Here is a 22,196-nt window from a genome sequence, read left to right as displayed (position 1 = left end):
CATTCCTAGATGAACAGTTTCCTGGAAAGTGGATTGGTCGTCATGGGCCAGTTGAATGGCCCCCAAGGTCTCCCGATCTGACCCCCTTAGACTTTTATCTTTGGGGTCATCTGAAGGCAATTGTCTATGGTGTGAAGATACGAGATGTGCAGCACCTGAAACTACGGATACTGGATGCCTGTGCTGGCATTTCTCCTGCGGTGTTGCTATCAGTGTGTGAAGAGAGGGAGAAGTAGGGTTGCATTGACAATCCAACACAATGGGCAGCACATTGAACACATTTTATAAGTGTTCAGAAACTTGTAAATAACTCATGAAAGAATAAAGTTATATTGAAACCAAGCACACCATTGTTTTTCTTGTGACATTACCAATAAGTTTGATGTGTCACATGGCCCTCTTCCTATTGAAAAAACAAAAGTTGTATCCAAGATGGCCGACTTCTAAATGGCCACCATGGTCACCACCCATCTGGAGGAGTTTGCCCCCTCACATATACTAATGTGCCACAAACAGGACTTTAATATCACCAACCATTCCCATTTTGTTACGGTGTATCCATATAAATGGCCCACCCTGTATTATCGTGGGGTCTTTATGTTACAATGTAAAGCGCCCTAAGGTGCCTGTCAACTACCCTCCGTTGTATACTTTTGAGGCCCATCATCTGAGCCTTTTTCTACCCATTTAACATGAACGTGAGGACACAGACTTATAGAAACCACTTGTACACATCTTCAATTCCCCTGAAACATCAATGACCCTCAGGGGTTCATCCCATCTCACTCCAAGCACCACCAGTCACCTAGATTATTGCCTTTGCTGAGGAAACAGTAGCTGATGTGTATCTGGAGGAGGCTGATTGTCACTGTCTTCACAGGCATCAGCGTGCGATGTTCCTCTGATGGTGTGAATCCGTCAGGACCAGAAGATTCAATCCAGCTGTCCAACATATCTGCCCACAGTATCTCCACCTCTAACACACACTCAGAGCATTTTAACACATCCACCCACCCTGAATAAGACAGGACGGTCTTGCCTCCTGTCTCTTGCTTATTCCATCCATCTTGTTCTCCCACATGTGATCACAGAGCGCCAGTTGACTATAAAGGCGGGCAGTATCCACGGGGCTGTGTGTGACACAGACAGCTGCAAGGAGATCACAGATGTCCACATGCACATTTTGCTTGTGTATAATGTCGAGGAAATTCACTTCACTTTCTTTTTGGCTGCATTTTCTACACTCATTTTCACAGGTCACATATACAGACAGGGTTTGCTTTTCTTTCTTGTTGGGGTCAAAACAATTTGATGACTGTATTTTGCTTGGGTTAGTAAATGTGCTTGCGTTACCCCCTCACGTCAAAAAGGACAGTTGAAGGACACAGGTCTTTTTGTCTCACTGCCTTTCTTCCACTCTCAGCTTCAACAGTAATGGCTCAGTAACACTAGAGTAAAGGCAGGTTGGCAACCTCTTTGCAATGAAAGGGAAAAGAAATCGGTGGTTGTTCAGTGATTGCACTTTTGTTGTAGGAGACTGGTTGCAAGAAGATTGCCGGGTGGGAGGCAAGTTGTCTCCAAACAATCACAGTCCAAGTTGGACTGACTGCACTCTCAGATAAGCTGCCAAACCTTTGCTTTCTAATTTATTAATGCAGACAGATTACCAACATGTTGCAATTAATTATTTGGGATAGGCACTCAAGTGATTGCCAGATGGTTGTATTCTGGTTAAGTTACTGTCCGGCAGCAGCTATGTCACCCTTTGTTTTGGCTGTATTCCATAGTGTGTCTTTTGTCCCGAGTCCCTCCCCTAACCTCCAACAGATCGCTGTTCCTCCCTGAGCACAGTTCTGCTGACGGTGTCTTCCTGTTAAAAGGGAGGTTTTCCGTCCCACTGACGCCAAGTGTTTGCTCATTAGGGTCTGATCTGATTGTTGGGGTTTCTCCTTTAACTTACAGTATAAAGCACATTGAGGTGACTGTTGCTGGGATTTGGCACTATTTAAGTAATTTAGAATTGAACTATTTGTTGAGTTATTTCTGTTTTAAATCTACAAGGTTCTAGTTTAAATCTGAGTGCACGAAGGTAATGGACGTTTTCAGTTCCATCAGTCACCATGTTATTAAAAATAACAAGGAATTGCCATCTTTACCCAGTTCAATCATAAATTACAGACTGATAGCAGTTTGTCTTTTTGCCATTTTATCACTGTCTTAACTCACCAAAGTATGAAAAACATAAACGGGCAACATTAGTTAGGAAACTATCAACAACACTCCTGAACTTGAAGAATGGAGTCTCTTAACTTACACAAGGTGAGGCAGCCTTTGAACAACAGACCTGCAAACTCACATACAGCTGCAGTTTTGTCACCAATCAAAGCACAGGAAATGGTCAATGTGTGGAAGACTTTATTTAATTAGGTAAAGTTAAAGTAATATAAAAGCACACTTGGCAATTTCTTCAACAACCACGCTCAAGCATCTATCTTAATAAAATTACCTGAGCTTTGTGAACTACACTATGTAGTGTTTGTAGTCGTGATTATATATACTGATTTATGATGTAGTTCAGATCCTGTTCATCTTTGAATTTGCTGTAAAGCCTGTTGAAGTGGCCCAATGTTTAGGTTTAATGTCCTTGCTTCCTCTGGTGCATCTTACAACCTGTGTGTTGCGAACATGTTACCGAAGTGCAGCTGTTCTGGGTAAAAATGCACATCTCTCTTTCATAGTTTATTTCTTTCATTAAACAGCAATGTGATCCAAATGCCGCCTTCTGTCAGATAGTTGCCGTCCAGTTCTTCCACCCTGGTGCCGACACTTCTGCTGCTTCCTGGCTTCTCTCCATCTCTGGGCTAACACGCTGCTGCTTGACTCACAGGCGTCTTTACACCTTGAGGCTGGCATGACTGAGTCATTGCAGTTTGCCAGCTGTATTAAAGTACTGTGTATCAGTGACATTTATTTATGCTGGTTTAACCAAGTTTGGTTTGGTTTTGTTTTTAAAATTGCTTTTTACATTCCTATATATTTTTTAATTGCTATTTTTCCCTGATTTATTATTTATATAATCTGTGATAAAATATAAAAAAAAAGAGAAAATAAATAAAAAGGCCAACTTTGTTTTGTTTTTGAGCTGACAAACTGACAAAAAAAGAAAACTTAATTTTAATTGACCCCTTCTAACTGTGGGTTATTTTTTTGGCAATTATTCCACCTGACATTCGAGTTGAGGAAGTGTTGGAACCGTTTTCTCAACACAGGCAGCTGTAGCTGATTGGCGTTTGCTAGGTCTGACCTCGTGTAATGTGAATGATTTAAGTAGCTGTTGGCCTTTTTCTGACCATCTTAATGTCATTATTTAAAACAAAAGTTTGGGTTTTAGTGAAAATTGTATGCTCATGTTATTGGCCTGCTGCATCCAGAAGTTAGGATGTATAAATCTGTAGCATTGTACAGTTTATGGTAGCAGGTTGCTAACCAAGCTTGCTAGCTTCAGTTAACTGTTGTTCTACCTCTCATCCAAATCTGATGCCGTCTGACTCCAAAAGTCACCAAAGTTGATGCTTCAAAATGCAGACTTCAAACCCAGCAGGAGACAGCATCACAGAGACTTCCACTCTTCGTATAGTCTGTTGTCGTAACCACACTGCACCCAACCAGTTGAAGTGAAAAACTTCTATGAAACACTAGAAGAACAATTTTGACTGAAAACATTTATGGTAATTATAACCTGATATTGTGACATCACCAGATTGGGAATAGACTAGTTTGTTGGAGGGGGGGGGGGGGGCTCCCCCTACTAGCGGGATGTGATGTCTGTGCCCACCCCTCCCTCCCAGAAGCTACACCTATGCAGATGACCGATACACAGCTCTTTTATATTCAAGTCAACCTTTATTGATCAATGCACAGTAGTATTTACTTCCAAACCTCACACTTTTGACAGTTCCATCGATCCAAACAAAGGAAGCGGCTTCCACACCATCACTCATCTTTCATTAGATTACAGGAGACGCAGAAATCATTATTTTAGACATAATGGCACATAAAGACTGAAAAATGGTCTGTTTTGGCTATGGCCCGTTGACATTTCATCTCAAATGATGGTTTCTATCCTAATATCTAATGTTCTATCCTCAGAGCTGCTGGCTTTTTCAATAAACGAAATGGAGCCTCTGACTTGGCTAATGCTGCCTCTGACCAGCGGATCGGGACACAAATTTGTTTTTAATACAGGAAAGTACAGTTTTGACCTCTAAATGTAACTCAGCACCACAGGCAGCTGTAATATCATCAGTGATAATGGCAGAAAATGGCAGAGAGGGGAATCAAATCAACACAAGCATGATGGATAGATGGATGGCAGGGATGTTAGTAATGTCTGCCTTCACCCTCTGTCCCTTTCTCACATGCGACTCCATCTCGTCGAATTCTAATTCTTGGATGCTGAACTGCAAAGAACAGGCCAGCGCTGCTTATGAAAGCCTTTCACATACGCGGCGAGGGTACATGCAAGCACATGCAAATAGGAAGCATTTGCATGTGCTTAGCATTAGCATTCATTATCCGCGGCGTCGCATGGGGCTCGTGCGAGAGGTGGCAAGAGTGCGTTTCGCGAACTCGTCCTCAGCGAGACACCGATCATTTCTAACTCTTGAGCCTGGATTCTAATTCAGTGCCGGGATACAAAACTGCTGGCTGGTGAAACGGATACAGCTCGCCTTGGTGGAAAGTAAGAGTTTCCTTTTATGTCAAACTCAACAGTTAAAGGAAATTAAAAATGATTTCACAGCCTGCTATAACAGGAGCGCTCATTTTATGGTAAATTAGGCTGTGACAATTACATTGCTCGGACCACGGGGTGGTCTGCGGAAGCCACGCGCAAAAGTGTGCACAATCAGCGCAGGCTTCGAGTGGGCGTCTTCCAGACTTGAAAATAATTAACACGAGAATAATGTGCTCTAATTCGATAGTGACGAGAAATATATAAATAGGAGGAAAGAGTCCACGTGAAATGGGAGTCTCTGGATTCTCAGTCTGCTCACTGACCAGCTGCAGTCTCAACCGGCTCCTTTCTCTTTTTCCTCATCTCCCCCCAACCTCTAAATCAGCTGGCTCCTTTGGATGACATGGCAGCCGGCCACCTCTCACCACCCATTTGCTCCTCTTCCCTTCCCCCACCCACCCCCATCACCTCCCACAACCCCTGCCAGGAACAGAACTGGGCCTCGAGGCCACTCCTTTTCAGCTCCGTCTGACCACGACACCATGCTGAGCTGCTCCCGTGCACGGCTTCAACTGCAGAGGAGACAAAAAAAAAAAAAAGGAAAAAAAAAAAAGATGTTGGCATGAGAGGACATGTAAATACACAATGCTGATTCTTAATGTCCCTAAGTCGTCCCTTGTTTCCTGCTCTGCGGCAATTTAGAATGAAAAAGGCGGAAAAAAAATACGAGGCCACTTTTCTAATTCAATTTTTAAGCATTGGCTGCAATAATTAAAAGGTCATTTTCCTGCCAAGCAGCACAGCTCTTCTGCTGTAACTAAGCAACATTTTAAGTGAAACATAATTATTGGCAAGACTGCCGATTTTGGATTAGCGCATTACCATTTCAATCAACAGCTAATGTGTTCGCAGCGCTCTGATTCAGAGTATTTTCCAGCAATTTGAAAGAAACACGAAGCGGAATCCAACAATTCTGAGACGCCTGAACTTGAAGCCGCTGGAACGAGAGGATTTTGATATATATATAAATTTTTTTTAAAGAAAGGATTTTCTTCCTAAAAATAGTCATATTGAGCACATTCTTCTAACAAGTGGGTGACCTTTCTGTCAAAACACCTCCTTTAAAGTGGCCTTAAATGCTTTGTTATCCACTTTCTCTGCCAGCTTCTAAAAGCCTGAACACCGAGCAATACTTTTCCAGCCATCATTCAACTTTTCCTGCCTTCAAGGTGCAGACAGGACATCATAAGAAAAACACCCCCCGCCCAACCCCTCTCGTTCCATTTCAGGAATGGCCAGAGTCCTCATGCTGCTCTTTTCCTTCAGTCAGAGTGAGTGAGGCTACAGATCCTCATTAGTCACTTTTCCTGAGACCACCCCGACACGGGCATCGAGCTCTCCTCGCTCGCTCAGACTTGCTGAAGGCTAGCCGCGGCCACACACCAATTCACAGGCATTGTGAGAAGCAGAGGCGACTTACGGGAGCCCGGGCAATCATCAGAATCAACCAACCTTTGAAATGCTGTGAATATCATGAACGTGCTGCTGCTGCATAATGTTACACCGGCTGAACGGAGCCAGAGGCGTTTGCAGCAGTGCGGGGGGGGTGGGGAGTTAAATGGCCGTACCAGTGCCTTTGAATGTTTAAGAACATTACCTACAAACTGTGTAGACACTCTCAGGCTAGTCTTACACTTACGCTGATATAAATATTATAAGAAGAGTCCTTTCAGAATAACATTTATATCCGTCATCAATAACTATTAATGACAACCGACACAAGTGATACACACGACTGCGGATTTATTCTTACTAAGGGTAAAATATGTTACCAATTAGCAAACTTAGTTATTTTGTAACAAAGGTTTCAATAGTTGTCAAATCACATGAATCTGAGAGATACGCACAGAAGTGATACTGTTAATGAGCCTATTTTAACTCAAACTATGACTTTTCCTAAAGTGGAAAAAGAAGTTTTTCCTTCCCACTGTCTCCAAAGTGCTTGCTCATAGGGGGTCATATGATTGCTGGGTTGCTCTCTGTATGTATTTATTGCAGGGTCTTACAGTATAAAGCAACTGTTGTTGTGATTTGGTGCCGTATAAATAAAATCAAATTGAAAATTGAATCCTTTGCATTAAATCTTTGCCATCAGTACTTCATAAAATCCTTCAGAAAACCAACCCTTTACTTGTGCACCTTTTTAGAAATGTGTGTATACATAGAGTTGTAGTAACCTGCAAAGATTTAAATGGGAACCACCACAAGACAAACTTAGAGGCTTTTTAAACCTATGAGGATGAATTCTAACTCTGTAACAGTCATTTAAACATGTCAAAAATGCACAAGTGTTTAATCAGCAGTTTACCTTTTATGGGTATCAGTTACCATTTAACAGTTACCTCTCCAAATAACGATGTTGGCTTCGTTAACAATGAATAACAAATGAATAAATAATTAGCTTTAGTCTTTGTCAACAGCAAAATAACCTTTAACTAAGGTGTATCTAGCCAATGATTTTTGTTAACTACCTATAAAAATCTGATATTCAAACACAGCATTTTTTTCCTCTCCTCCTGTCAGACATTTGAAACCAGCAGACTTGTGTGTAGTCATTTGTTTTAATCTGGCTCTGTTCAGATCAGCCATTTGCTGGCTTTTTAAATTTTGTTGTTCCAAACACCATAAATATTAGTAAATGTCTGCATTTAGCCAATAATATCAGTCAGTCTCCAAACACAGCATCTGCAAAGACACACATTCCTGCTGTGATGTAAGAGCATCAACGGCTGTCTGAGGTATACAAGAGAGAAAAAACAGGGCTCTAGATGATGCCTGCAGCAGCGCAGCTCTTAAATGGGTGAGGCGTAGCAGCGAACCAACCTGACGTTTGCATGGTCTCTGTCCAGCCGACCGTCAGTCTCCGGGCACTCAGTGACCGATAGCTGTGCCTGAAGGAAGGACAAACCCCAAATCAATACCTTGTCTAAAAACACTGGGAGAAACTCGAGACAGATCATGCAACATCTACAGGAGAAGATATGCTCATGCAACTCAAGCTTTCTTTTTCAGATAACTCTGTACAGGCACAACCTTTTGAAATATTACAGTAAGCAACTTTTACACAGCAAATAAAAAAAGTAACAGCAGCTCAACTGTACAGAAGATGATGACAGATTTGGCTTTGTTCCTTTTAGCAAGAGTTGCATTAACACTATCCTATTATATTTTGTTAGTACACAGCACAGTTATTTTGGTACATGAAATCCACTACTGTATGATATTGGAAGTTACGTTTTTCTTACTTTTGAGTCGATTCTTTTTTGATGCCATGACTGTAATGATATTTTAAGAAATTGTACGCATTTACCAGAAAGTTTATGTCAAAGGATAAACACACTAAGAAATTAAACATTTAGGGTTAGGTTACCTTTACAGTGGAGTTCTCTAGGTTATAACCATCCTCTCCATTGCACTGCCATTACACTCTGTACTAAAGTAGCCATCGCGCCAGCTGTCATTCATGACAATGAAGCCTAGACCTGAATGGTGGTTTGAACTCAGTTAATTTTCAGATGCTATAAAAGCAATTCTCATTAAGGATTACGACCACAGGTAGGAGGATTGAAAAAGTCTTATACGTACCCAGGCATTCAATGCTTTAGAACTCTATACACATTAGGAAGCTATCCAGGTTATTTTAGAGGTCTTACCTCTGGGTCCTTTTTAAAAAGTATAGAAAGAGAGAGAAAGAATAAGTTGTGCTCTTTTGATAATCAATCAAGACATCATTTAGTAGGGTTAAAGTCTTCAGACGTCAATACATTCATTTAGATTTAAAAAGCGCTTTTGAATGAGAAACAAAGGAAAACACCTACATCTGACTGCTGGTTTAAAAAAGGCCATTTCAGAATTTTACTAGGACAGGAAACAAATAAAGCAAGTTAAGTTTCATAAAAAACAAACTAAGCTTTATTGACAAACTGCTGCAAAACATCTTTTGGACAGATTTAGTAACCTATTTAGGCAAGCTTACACATGTAGCATAATGCATTTTATGGAGAGGGTACAGATACTAGTGGCAGAATAAGTACAGTTAGGATGTTTTAAAATATGTACAAGAGTTCGGATTGAGCTGCAGGATCCCTTCTCTATAGAAAGAGAAGACCCATGTGGAGATTTTTGTCCCAATCCTTCTTTGTGTACTTTGTGCATGCAGTTTATGTAGAGTCAGATCACAAAATCAAGACCTGAACCGTGTGTTTCTTTTTTCTTTTAGCACAACAGGTGAGACCAGGTCTCGTCCGTGTTCTCATTAAACAAACATTTTGTCTTCAGTCTTAAAATTATTAATTTTTGTCTTTTTAAACATGACAAACAAATTGAGGATATGAGGACAGTCCATCTCAACAGTGTCTATTAGGGCTATATTTCAAAACTCTAAGTACAATGACAAATATTGCTGCCTAAGTCTAAATGGACAACGTTTTAGAACTATTTAAACAACAAACCATAATCAAGAATGAATTGTACTTGAGTTAGCCTTTGCTTCATTTAAGGATTTGGGTTTTTGTTTGTTTCTATATTACATAACTGAACGTTTAAAAGGTCTTTTATTTGGCTATATTAACAGAATTTTGAAATGTAGCCTAAATGGGAATCTGCAACTGACCCTCAACAGATTCTTTATATATATGTATATAAAAACAATTAAAATGGATTCCTTAGACAAGTGGATAATGAGCCACTAATTCAACTAGAAACGACTACTCCCACACAGTTAAAAAAATAAAATAAAAATAATTAAAAATTAACGATCAACAATGCAAAAAAGCCAGAGGAGGGTAAAAAGGGTCAGAGGAAAAAATGACAGCAAAACGTAAAAAAACTCAAAGAAAAAGAAAAACTATATAGAACGCCAACTTCTCATCTCTGACCCATCTAAAAGCCGCTTTGGTTGGTTGGATGGTTGGTTGGTGCGACAAAGAAGGGGTGGGGGAGGGAGTTCGCGGTCAAATCTCAAAAACCAGTTCCGATTTTCAGTTCCCAATTTGCTCTCTTGTATAAAGTCCGGCGTAGGAAAAGACCAAACCAAAGACAAAACAGACAATTACTTTTGTCGGGCTTCTTAAAGCGAGAGCTGCCGTGGTAGACAGGCGCTTGTCAGGGCGACACTAAGGGTGGCGAGTCCGCTTCAGTACTGTCGATATGGGTGCTCCCGGTAAGTCGTCTTGCCGCCTCGAGAGGGGGGAGGGGCCTTCCCTGGAGTTGTCCGCTGGGTGCCGTTCCAGTCATCCTGGCCTGGAGTGGAAGCGGAAAAAAAAATAGACACATCAATAATTCAACATTTCTAACAAAGAGCCTTTGACTGAGCGCACATTAGAGCTGCCCTGTGGCACCGTTCAGTTTATCGGACATGTTGGAAAAGCACTAAATCCTACATCTGACCGTGCACGGCACCTACAACACGTCACAACACATCAACAAGAAGTCAAAAACTCTACAGTGTGACTTTAGCATTAAAGAATATTTAACTGTGAAATAAAGCCGTCAGTTTGGATCAGGGTGAAGAACTGTCCCATCACATTGTGGATGATCAATTTTGTCCAATTTCAGATCTTTAAAATAACCATCTGGCAATGCCAATGTTTTCCTTATAGCTTTGTCTTTTTCAGCCTTCATTACAACATGTTTAACATTTAGGCAGCAGAAAATAATGTGACACAATGGCACTGATGCTGACAGATCTGAGTATCAGTGCCATTCTATTAGCTGACAGTGATATCAATCAAAGTCAATATTAGCTGACACAATGCACATTTTGGAAAATTTAATCTGGCTGATGATTTATTTATTTATTTTTACTGTTTTTAAAGACAATCAGAGACATTATGGGCTGACGTGCATGCATATTTCAGACACCAACACGCAATAACAAATATACAGAGGATCAATTCAATCAATTCAATAAGGATGTTTGTCGTTTATTGTAATAAAAAAAATTGTTCTTTACCATAGGACTCGTACGACTCTGTGGTCTCCCCATGTCCATAGTCATAATATTCTGGCTCTCTGTTGGTCATAAACAGGGAAAAAAAGAATAAAAAGAAAAATCACTTTTAATCTTTGAAAAACATCAAGCAGCTGACTGTAATGTCTAGGGGGACGCTAATTGGCTTCTACGAATAAGATCAAAGCTTGGCTCTCTACTATGGAACATCTGAGTCCCGGCTGGTCCTTCTAAATAACACTGGCATCCACAGCATGAAACACAAAGTACTATCAACGCTGAATTTGTGCAGAGTGGCTAAAAAGTATTACTGCTGCTCTCAAATCCCATTTCAAGTGAAACTAGCAACTAGGCGATGTGTGTGCATTCTGTGAGAAGCAGGTGAAAACCAAAGAGACGTCTGATTCACTCACGCCTGCGGCTGACTGTAATAGCTGTCGTAAGACTCGTAGGCCGTGTCTGTGTAGCTCTCATCGTAGCCCTGGAGAGGGAAGGAAACAGAGAGGGAAAGAGAGAGAAGGAAAAAAAAAAAGAAAAGAAAAAACAGGGTGAGATTTAAGGAGAGTCTTGTTCATGAATGTCAAGATGTCCCCAAAGAACTCCACTTGTACAAAAGCAGACACGCTCCCCTTATGTCTCGAGCATCTGAAATGACTTATTCCTATGACGACGGACAAGCAATTCAAAGCTAACAGAACGTCAAGAAAGATCTTATTGAGATGAGACGAGCAGTGGAGAGGTCAGATTTAGCAACGTCAAACCTGAAAACATAACGTCTACACAGACAACTGAGGCGTCTCTGCACATTTCTTATATCTAGCTCATCAAATACAACACTAGAAGTGACGTTTGTGTGTGATAATAATAAACCTACAAAATAAATGTGAAAGGATAAATTCATTTCCACTGGCAGTGGTACTTACATATTCGTCATAGCCTTCTGCAGCTGCACCGGGGTTGTGCTGGTGTGGAGGCGGTGGTGGCATCCTCTGGGGAGGTCCTCCAGCTATGAGTCTGGCACGGGGTGCCACAGCTCCCCTGGCAGGTGCTGCGGGAGGTCCTCCTCTGCCTGCTGGGGCACCCCTCACTGCGCCACCTCTGGCTGGGCCACCTCGAGTCACACCTCCCCTGGCGGCAGCACCACGAGGCGGCATTCCCCTGCCCCTGGAACCAAGAACTCTGGGTTATTGTCGTGATGATCTACAGCAGGAGTCTCAAACTCAAACGAGCTGAACTACATCTTTGGAAATATTTGTGGATGTTACTTTTATTTAAAATATTGTATAATAAGACAAAACTGCAAAGGTGAGAACTCTTATCTGAAGCCTTATAACAAAATGGTACTTTTCTATCTGACCAGACACGTGGCTGCACTTCTGCTATAGTTTTTTTTTTTAAACAAAATAAAAGTATACACGTTAGTTTTTGTAGTGCAAATAGTTTTCTTTACAAGTAACTCCTTACTGAACAAACGCAGCCAATCCCTCAACATATTTGTGCTTCCTGCTCACATTGCCTTCATATTTAAAAATATATAAATATTAAAAAAAAAAAAAACAAACAAAACAAAAAAAAAAAAAACAGACAGGTAGGTTTGCATAAAGACAGCAGCAGGGGCAAAAAGCAACCCAACTCTAGAGCCCAACTGGTACAGGATTTTTAAGGCTGACAGAGAAACTTGGCAAAAATGTAAAAATCTGATACCAGCCAAGAAAATGAGTTTGTTTAAAAATTTTATTTATTTGTGATCTTTAAACTCCTAGCAGGGTAAGTATAGCTGATTATATGTTTCTTTTTTAAATACTAAGCTCAGCTAACTGGTAGGTGGTTGTAGCTTAATATTAACCATTAAGATGTCGTATCAAACTTAGGCTTTTGACGGCATATAGAGCCGGGCAGCCTGCTGGGCCTGAGAGGTCCCCAAGCATTCCAAATCATTGAGAGGGAAACAACAACAATAAAAATGTATGTATGTGCATACATACATACATATTCAGTGATGCAGCAGCTGTCATGAGAAATTGTGTGTGTTTGTGTGCACTTCCTCACCTGTGTGCTCCTGCAGGGGGGACACCGCGGCCCCTGACTGGCAGGCCACCTCGGCCTCGGGCTCCGTGATCCTGGCCTCCGTTCAGGTAGCTCATCTCCATGAACTGCTCCTGGCAGATATCATCCATCATATCCTATACACACAAACACACACAGTGAGGACGATAATACTAAGACAAAAAAAAAAAAAAAAGAAAAGAAATGGAAAAGTGACTGTGCAAACACAAAAAATAGAAAGGAAAGGAGACAGCGTGGAAAGAGGAGTGATGAATAAAAGAGTGAAATCATTTCCGAGCTGCTCAAAACACGCCACCCCTCCCAACGGCTAACAGAGCGACTGGAAGAAAAAGTCTCAGTGCCAGTGACTCAGAGTGTTAAAGAGAGGAGGGGGGGGATGTGGATGTGGGAGGCTGGAGGTTGGAAAGCATCCATCCACACTCCGTGCCTTCCTGTGTCTCTCCATCATGCACAAAATGTAAATCACTTCTCTGCACACTCCTTGACAAGTCTGGTGTGACTGCATGAGCAGTTACCTTATTTTATCTGCAAAAACAATAACTTGGGGTGGATTAGCCAAGCTGCCTGTCTCAGCAGCACAAATCCTGCAGCCCAATCCTCCGCCTTTCTTCTGGGAGCAATCACAAGAGCTGCACTGTGACCCAATCAATTCTTTTTCATATCACTCCCCAGACTGGAATAGTGACAGAGCTCTAATGATGTCCAAAAAAAAACAAAAAAAAAACTACTGGAATATGAGATGCAGACATCAGCTTTCAACTTATCTGCAGCAAAAGCAGGCAGAGCATTTGACTGATTAGAAATTCATCTGAAGGGAGGAGCAGTCCAGCTGATGCTGCAGAGGATGCAAAGTCTTTACCCAACAAGGTGTTGAGTTTAATCAAGGATCTGTAGACGTTACGATCAATAGAAGAGAGAGAAATCCTTCTGCATTCACGTTGGTCGATGTGCAGATATACACAAATAAACAGGATGAGGAAGAAAAAAGAAGACAAACCCTGCTGAAATCACAGGGCTGTGAGAGACTCACTGTCTTAGTCAAATAAACTAATTTTTTTAAATAAAATAACTCAAGTCTAAGATGGCCGATATTCAGCCCTCCCGCCACTAGCCTGGGCTGCAGCAGCAACCTCCTCTCTCGCTCTGACAGGAAGTTACAAACATACAAGGTGAGAAGTAAGACAGCTGACAGCCTTGTGGACCAGTATGACACCAAAACTGCTGTGATCTAAAACACAAACAGTTGCATGTCAGAGTAAACTGGCACACAGCCACTCCAATGCAGCAATGTGTTAACTGTGTTCTTTACATGCATGCGGCTTCGAACCTGCACGGACAGTGGAGCTGCTGTTTGACACATCTACATATGACTACACCTGCACCAATTTAAAATAATTATAGGAGAATGACATTTCAAATAGGGCTGGGCCATATCATACCGTTCACGTATAATGTCGGGCAACGATAAGAAAATGAAATATCGCAATAGAATATGGGCAAAACGTGCATGCGCAGTGCCTTTGTTTTCATACGCACATGGCGGAGAATGAGAAGGGCGAAAGCAGATCGTTGAATGAAACGGATGAACCAGAATTGGTTTGTAAAAATGCTGCAACTTCAGTGGTGTGGAACTGGTTTAGCTTTCGTCCGTCAGATACACAACAAAGCACTATTTTTGGTAGAGCGTGCTAGCGGGCCGTCGTTATTACCGTGTTTTTTGGAAAATACGGCACACTTAAAATCAATCCTTTGATTTTTCTGAAAATCGACAGTGCCCCTTATAATCCCATGTGCCTTATGAATGAATTCTGGTTGTGTTTACTGACCTCGAAACGATTTTATGTCGTACACGGCGCTCGAAAATCTGTCAAATGTTTTAGTACGACTTTGCTAAGCTACGAAGCCGCACCGCTTGATGGATTGTCGGAGCATTACAGCTGTCGTAGGCAGGAGCCTCGCGGAGTGATACGTACTGTGCTTCAACATAATATTACCGTATTGTGTGTGTATAACCTCTTTTTAAGTTTTGTGGATATTATACATGGTTATGCTGAGGATATGTCGGCCAGTTTCCACTGGAAATGGCTTTTGGTTAAACTGTCAGTAAGGAATTTGCATTTGCACTGTTAAATTTTTATATAACTTTCATGCACATAAAAAACAGCTGCTTGTTTATGTGAAAATATATTGATGTTTTTTCTTTTTGCACTAATCACGTTGTGGAGTTGTAAAGTATTTTGTCTAGTGTCAATTATATCGTCAGTTATATCGTTATGGCAAATTTTCAAATGTATATCGTAATAAATATTTTTGGTCATATCGCCCTGCTCTAATTTCAAATGGCTTGTAAATCAACAATCAACATGCATTCAGCCACCTCCATGCTCAGTTTTCCTACTTTGAGGCCATTCCATCAATCTGAGCCCCCCTCCCAAAAAAAAAAAAAAAAAAAAAAAAAAAGTAAATTAGTCACCAGGAACATCCCTGTGGAATACCTAAGCAGAAGTACAGGCAATACATAAAAGTTTCAGCAACAAATTACATCCACCCATTCTCCATCTGAGTCATTTATTAAAACACAGCCTTGCTCTAAATGAAGGCCGTCACGCCTGACAGATTATGGTCTTAAACTGTAACGACAGCTTCTGTAAGCGGCTGATTTTTACATAACGCAGCAACACCAACACCGCAGCTGGTTCATCAGCCCATTCATCTAGCCTCCAAATTATTCTTTCTATAGTGCCCTGCACACTAATTAAAAAAATGTAAGGCAGCTCACAAACCCCTGGGCCTATTGGCCTGCTTTGGTGAGAGCCATTGTGAGAGGACTGTGGGCTTCAGCTGGGCCCGACAGCACACCGAGCTGGCCGGCACTCAAGAATCTCTCAGCATAAAACCAACAAAGCAGACGTGGGCTGCGTACAGTGAATACGGCCACATATCTGCCTCGAAGCTCTACAACTCCAGGCCGATTCTCCTCTCTGAAGAATGAGACTCAGGTGAAAGCAGAAAAGTAGGCAAGCCACATGAAGGGGGCAACCCTGCTGACACAGTGAAAGTGGCCCAATTCCTCCTCTTAAGCTGATTGCTTTACGTGCCTGGACTGTGCCGCAGAATGTGTTTGCTCCAGGTAAATACCCACTCAATCTCCTCCGGCTGTCCTAGCAGGCCCTCCTCCCAAAGCTTTGTCTAACCAGCACGCTGCGGCTCTCTCCACCTTTCTGAAACGTAATTTCACTCGATTACCACGAGAACACTTTCGGTGTAGCTTCACAAACTTTTCCCAGCTTGGCGATGGGGAAACTGCATTTACAATCCAAAACAACTTCTAACCTCTGCAATTAAAGAAATCATGAAGTTGCATTAAAGTGGGTATGGGTGAGTGTGATTTTCAGATTTAAAGGCATTTGTGAGGATTTGCTCAAAGTTCAATCAATAACGAGCTTAAAAACCAATCTTGAATCAAAACCAAGCGGAAAATAAAGTCATATTACGAAACTGACATCTCCTACATCTGTGTGCAAATGGGCCTGAAGAAAAACTTGCTGACTGCGTGCATGCAGCTCAAATCAGAGCTGAGACGATTAGCCAATTACTTAGTTGAAAATTAAGAGGCAACTACTTTGTGATTCAATTAATCTCCTGTTGTTCAAGAAGTAATACCAATTAATTCCCCAATTCCAGCTTAACTGGGTTGACTATTTATATTTCCCTCTCTTGTATGGCGGTGAAGACAGTCATGTTAGGGAATGAGACAAAACCCTTTTCAAAGATCTACCTGGGATTTAAGACAGCAAAACGGCACCGTTATCATCTTCAATAGCATTTATTAGATTATGTTTAAGAAAAGAATGGGCACCCAGATCAATGAAAATAATCGTTTACTGCAGCCAGAGCTCAGCCTGTACAAGGCCTCAGATATCACTGAGAAAAGGAAGCGCTGTTTCAATTAAACAAATATAAAAATACACTTATACAGGAGAGAAGAAGCAAATCCTGGATTCAAAACAGTGTTTGTGTGAGGTGATCTTTGGAAAGCAAATCCATAATTTAAAAAAAAAACAAAACAAAACGAAGCATCTTCTTTTAAGCTACAACGAAAATGCCTCTATTCTCATGGCAAAGTCATGTTTAACCTCAACTATTCTCACTCTGACTCTGTATTAAAATTGAGAAATCTCCTGACATCACTTCCCCCTGTTAAGGTGCTGAGTGTTTTCCACATTGCTGACCTTTTACAGGCTTAGTTTTGCAGTTAATAAACGGCACAAAACGCTCTACTAAACTCCACACAGGCAAGTTCACAGATGGCCAAAAGCAGAACTGGCAAACTCACCGGAAACAGGAACTTCTTGACCTCCTCCATGGCGTGGGCCATGCGCAGGTAAGCCTCGGGCACAGGCGCAAAAACCTCGATGAACACGTGCAGCTCCATGGAGAGGTGGGCATACTTGGGCTCACCGCTTTTCCTCAGCCCCTCCTCCTGAAAGAAAAACCATCACAGAGAGTGAGAAGAAGCCAGCTCAAACATTTAATGAATAATGCAAGGAGAAAAATCACATTTATTCCACCTCGGAGAGCAACAGGGGTTACATGCAGTATTCCCTTCCTTTGTATAGCTTGATAATTACATCAAACTGGTAGATAACAGGTTTAGTGGGCTATCCTGAAGACTCTGGAGCAGATGTGCAGTGTTTGAATGCCCTTGGCTGAGTGTTAATGTTCAGCTGAGCCATCCAGCAACTTGACTCCATCTGGGCTCACTAACTGTCATCCCGCTCAAGCAAAGGCCAGATGTGTTATTGCTTCAGGTAACCTTCCCACAGGTGCATAAGACCAGATGTGTGTAAGCGTGTGTGTACCTTGGCTTTGTCTCTCATGGATCCTTTGCCCAGCACAGAGATCTTGGCTCCAGTCTCCTCCTGCAGACGTTTGATTGTGTTGCCCTGAGGTCCCAAAATCTTCCCCACAAAATTGAACTAACAGCAAAACAAAGCAGAACAAAATTAGCCTGACAATCACGGCAGAGGCGAGTTTAATACCAGGAGAGTGAGGGAGAGGCAATCACCGTCTGTCTGTCAGGGCTCTTGTTGCACATACTGCAGCCTTAAGTAGTAGATTTAACAGACAAAGTCGATATGAGCCCCCGAGGGCTGTAATACTGCCGTTTGCTATTCACTGCAATCATCCATGCAGTGAGCCAGAACTTTACCTCCTCGATCTTTCAACAAAGTAATTACCGTGTGTATGATGCGTCCCGCAATTAGCTGTCATTGCCAGAAACGTTTAACAAAAAGCCGCCCCAAAGGAACCTCACTTCAACCTGAAGTAGTAAAAGCAGCTCCAATAATCGGAATCGCTCATTAGCTGTGTCGGGCACGACACAGCAGTGTGACGGAACAACTAAAACCCAAGGCCGGTGTTAGGGATGCACCTGTCCTGCATTTGGAATACATCAGTCCTATCCCACCTCAAAACCCTAAAGGGTCAGCAGACTGGATGCATTACACACCTGCAATGCCAATGTCTGAAATGCATGTTTGCAATTATTTTAAACTCAATCACAACTCGACTGGTCCAAAAAAACAAAAAAAAAAACAAAACTGGGCTCTCTCTCCCTCTCTGACAGCTTCTGTCGCTCGCTGGCTCGGCTTAAAAGTTTGGAAGCTTTCGCTGCACTTGCAGGAACATAATGCGTTGAATAATATTATCTCACTTCACCTGCCTCTTGACTGCTTCACTGGAGTGGAGCAGACAAGAGTCCATCCAATTCGGTCTATCCCCATTCTGAGAGATCAGACAGTCATCAGACCCTCACAGAACAGGAGATGCTCCTACAGCTCATCGATCCAACGCTGAAAACGAAGCAGCACCTACAGATCTCATTCTTTATAAAGCAGTTTGCTCTATTCAAAAAGAGCACTGAACACCAGAAGTTACACAATGGGCCATAAAAGAGACACCACACTGACTCTGGCAACTTAATCTTTTTATTTTTATTTATTTTTTTTTAGCAGCATGCAAATGATGCATTGTGCAGCTGCAGCATGCTCTCTGAGTTTTACAGGACAGATTACAGCCTTTATCACAAACAGTCATCCTAAAATCAATGCAGCCTTACGTCTGAGCCAGATATGGATTGAACCGATATGGCTGAATGCACCTGAGGTTAAATGATAAACCTAAGTAAGGCTCGGGATGGAAACAGGAAAAGATCTGAGCACCAGTATGAATTACACTGAAATATAGAGCCATCCCAGCTATACTCATTTTAACATTTTGATCCCTTTTAGTGAGATTTTAAAAACATGCCAGTATCGGCTGTAATTATACTCTGGAGCTTAAAGATCAGGGTTGAGAGGAGTAATTTGAGACTCCCAAGTAACCCCGTGGCTTTGTGTAATTGAAACACAGCTGCAGGATAAATTAAATCAAGAGGGGTTTCGCTGGGAAGCGGGAGACGACAGGAGGAGGAGGAGAAAAGAGGGGAGACAAAGAAAGCTCACCTTCGGGTACTGTTTGACAGGTATGAGCACTCGCTCCTTGAGTTTGATGTTCTTCGTCGTGAAAAGGTCCAGGTATGTCTCAGTTTCCTTTTTAGTCTCACCTTTCTGGATTCTGTCAATTTCTGGAAGATGAGAGGGATCATTTCAGGCAACCAAACAGTCAGAGTGGCAACATACAACACAATGATGAGAAGCACTTATGTGCGCTTACGTGAACCAGAAAGCACCAACTTTAGGGATTCAGCACCACCAGGATAGAGTTAAAACCTGATCTTAAAAACCAGTTGTGCATACACTCATCAGCTGTTTAGAGTTGGATTAATACAAATCTGGTCCCAACTGTGTAAAGCGCAGCATCACTTCTATGATTTGTGGCCCTCTGAGGGGAAAACACGTCTGACTTTTTAGCCCGTTCCTGTGGTTGTAACACACACCTCTGCAAGTCTTTGATTCACAAGCAAATCCACATTAACTGAATGCCAAACAACGGCAGTTTCCACTGAGTGCGTTGACTGCTTCACTCTGCACATTTGTGTTCATTTGAATAGCAGTGAAACAGCTTAGCGAGCCATTAAAAGGCAAACACTTGACCACCGATGAATAGTTTCGGCCATTTATCAAACAAATCGTAGCCCATTCTCTCGCTGTTGTTCACTCTAAAAGACAATTTTGCTGTGATTATGTCACCCTAAACAGCTGATCAGCCAAATCATCTCAGACCTTCTTCATTCTTTAACAAAAATCAAAACAGTCCAACTCTAATCTGTACTGGAAACAAATCAACACGAAGTATTTGCGAGCATCCTCTGTAACCTCTTCCTTGTGGCAGAGCACCTGGTTTTCCCCCTCCAGCACCCATTGCAGTACTCCCATCTCAAACCACCTCCGCCCTCCTGACTGTGACAACTCCCGAGCCTTCAATGTGCAAACATGCCAGCTTACACCACAGTCTACCAGCTGCAGATCAGGAGAAGCCTGAGTAGATGTTTCACCGAGGGAACCCATCCACACTGCACACCCTGACACACTTTGTCTTCCTGGTTAGTCCACGCTTCCAAATTTCACACACGCAGCCTAGATTCGCCAAATCACGTTTACCAAACGGTCAACTTCCTTATCACCAGGGCTACCTGAGTTAAGCAAATAAATAAAATAAAATCAGTTTTAGAAAATGGTTCACAATTACTGACAGAGCACATGGCCAATGGCTGACATAACTATATAATCACATTTGTTTATATAAAGCAGTCATAGCTAGCTTTTAACATCCTTTTTTGTATTACGGATAGCTGACCAACTCACACAGTACTACTAGGTAGGTGTGTGTGTCCACTTGTCCTCGCTTCAACACAGCTGCAAGGCAGCAGTCCCGGGGCGGCCATGGCTGCAGTTTTGTTGCTCAAGGACACTTAAGCAGTGGCCATCGGCAAGCACCGCGGTTAAAGGCTCTTTGTCGCCTCTGCTAGGCCGATTCTCGGCTTTAAAGTACTGAGGTGACCCCCGCTCCTGGACACTAGCGCACATTCACAGGCTGCTGCGCAATAACATATATCAACAGGGACTCGAGAGCACACGACGGAAACAGCCCGCGTGCCCAAGTTTAAACTCGCGCGAGCACCGACAGTTACAGAAAAGAGCAGGTGCGACAAAAGCTGCACGCGAGGAAGCGGATATTAGTCGCAATAACTGAAAAGTGTAGCTCCTCCGTGGTGTAGCGATAGCCTTAAGCGGTTTACTCTTTCAGACGCTATTCGTTCACTAACTACAGATTTTAACGCCCACACGTATTTTTCTTTGTTTTTGAGCCATGAATAGGACCTCGTCTCCGCGTAGCGGTGAACGGGGTAGTTCACGTCCCGTCCGCAAACACATGGCGCCGCTCTCCTCAACTCCAGAGGATAAAGCGTACGGTGGAAAAATTCACAACAAAACAAAAATAAAGACAGTGTAACAGTACTTTACCCGCGTTTAAAAGTTTCATGGCGTGCGTGAACGACGAGTCCAGGCTGTCCTTCTCTGCCAGAAGCTCGGGGAGATATTTGTCGTCGTTCTCCATTTTGTTGAGTTTGGAGGTGTAGGGGGGGGGCAGTCAGTTTCAGTGCAAAAAATAAAGCGTGGAGAAAAATAAACCCAACAGTATACGGGGAGGAAAAAGTAGTCCAATTATGTAACTACGGAGAACCGCGTATCCTCTTTGCAGACCGCGCTTTGCATGTGGCGTTTTTGTGCGACCGACGGGTCCGTTACTGTTTGCCGCTTCCCAACTGATTGATTCCCTCTTCTCAGCAGCGCTGGCTAGTTGGAAATGGGAGAACAAAAGCTGCGAGGCGCTGGAAGAACAGCCAACTCAAACCGACGGAAGTGAGCTCAGAGGGACGTACTTCTCCGGACTGACGCCGCCTACTGTGTGCTGTTCGGATGCGCCGCCTCCAGGAGCGACAATCCCACTATCAGATTTTCAATAGTGATATGGGTGTGTCCGCTCTGGAGCGAGTTACTGTCATAATAAAAACGTCTAGACTGCCCACAAGGTGTTCAATTCCCCCACACCCTCCACCCCATACTTTAAATTAGGGGAAACTTAGAGATACAATAGGGTGGCCTGCTGAACTAGAGGTGCTCAAGAGAGGCCACATGCTTTAAAATATGTCCTCATATGTTTGCTGTGATGTCTGTAGAAGTAAGCCACAATACTTCAATCTGTCTTGTGGATATTATCGTTTTCTCACATGAAGAATACAATTAGTCTGTGCAGTTAAAGTCATACATATGTAGCAATAGAAATATTCTATCTCTTATGTGCTGTTGTACAGGACCTTTTAACATCGGTTGTATATTAAGTGGTGTGAGCAGGATAATAATAGATGATGACACCCAC

The 22,196-nt window shown here is 42.4% G+C and overlaps 1 protein-coding gene across 5 annotated transcripts; it reads right to left on the bottom strand.

Moving 5' to 3' along the window:
• Nucleotides 1-3,883: 3,883 nt before the first annotated feature.
• Nucleotides 3,884-21,754, bottom strand: khdrbs1b (KH domain containing, RNA binding, signal transduction associated 1b). 5 transcript variants are annotated; one of them, XR_003270938.1, is made up of 13 exons: nt 21,281-21,754; nt 19,319-19,440; nt 17,675-17,791; nt 17,149-17,295; nt 12,795-12,928; nt 11,669-11,909; nt 11,159-11,226; nt 10,749-10,807; nt 9,850-10,036; nt 8,166-8,457; nt 8,041-8,070; nt 7,619-7,686; nt 3,884-5,307 (listed from the first exon to the last, which is right to left on the bottom strand). XR_003270938.1 is itself a non-coding variant. In XM_026155589.1 (9 exons), exons 1-9 carry the CDS (start codon nt 21,372-21,374, stop codon nt 9,930-9,932), a joined length of 1,089 nt encoding a protein of 362 aa, XP_026011374.1. In that variant the 5' UTR covers nt 21,375-21,754; the 3' UTR covers nt 8,680-9,929. The 5 variants fall into 5 exon arrangements, 1 of the variants encoding a protein (XP_026011374.1); XR_003270939.1 differs by having other exon boundaries at nt 8,041-8,277; nt 8,381-8,457; XR_003270937.1 differs by having other exon boundaries at nt 8,041-8,457.
• Between the last annotated feature and the right edge of the window lie 442 nt (nt 21,755-22,196).

The sequence above is a fragment of the Astatotilapia calliptera genome, chromosome 22 (genome assembly GCF_900246225.1).
Source record: "Astatotilapia calliptera chromosome 22, fAstCal1.2, whole genome shotgun sequence".
Lineage (NCBI taxonomy): Eukaryota > Metazoa > Chordata > Actinopteri > Cichliformes > Cichlidae > Astatotilapia > Astatotilapia calliptera.
Note: the sequence above shows the minus strand (reverse complement) of the source record. Positions and strands in the feature narration are given on the sequence as shown.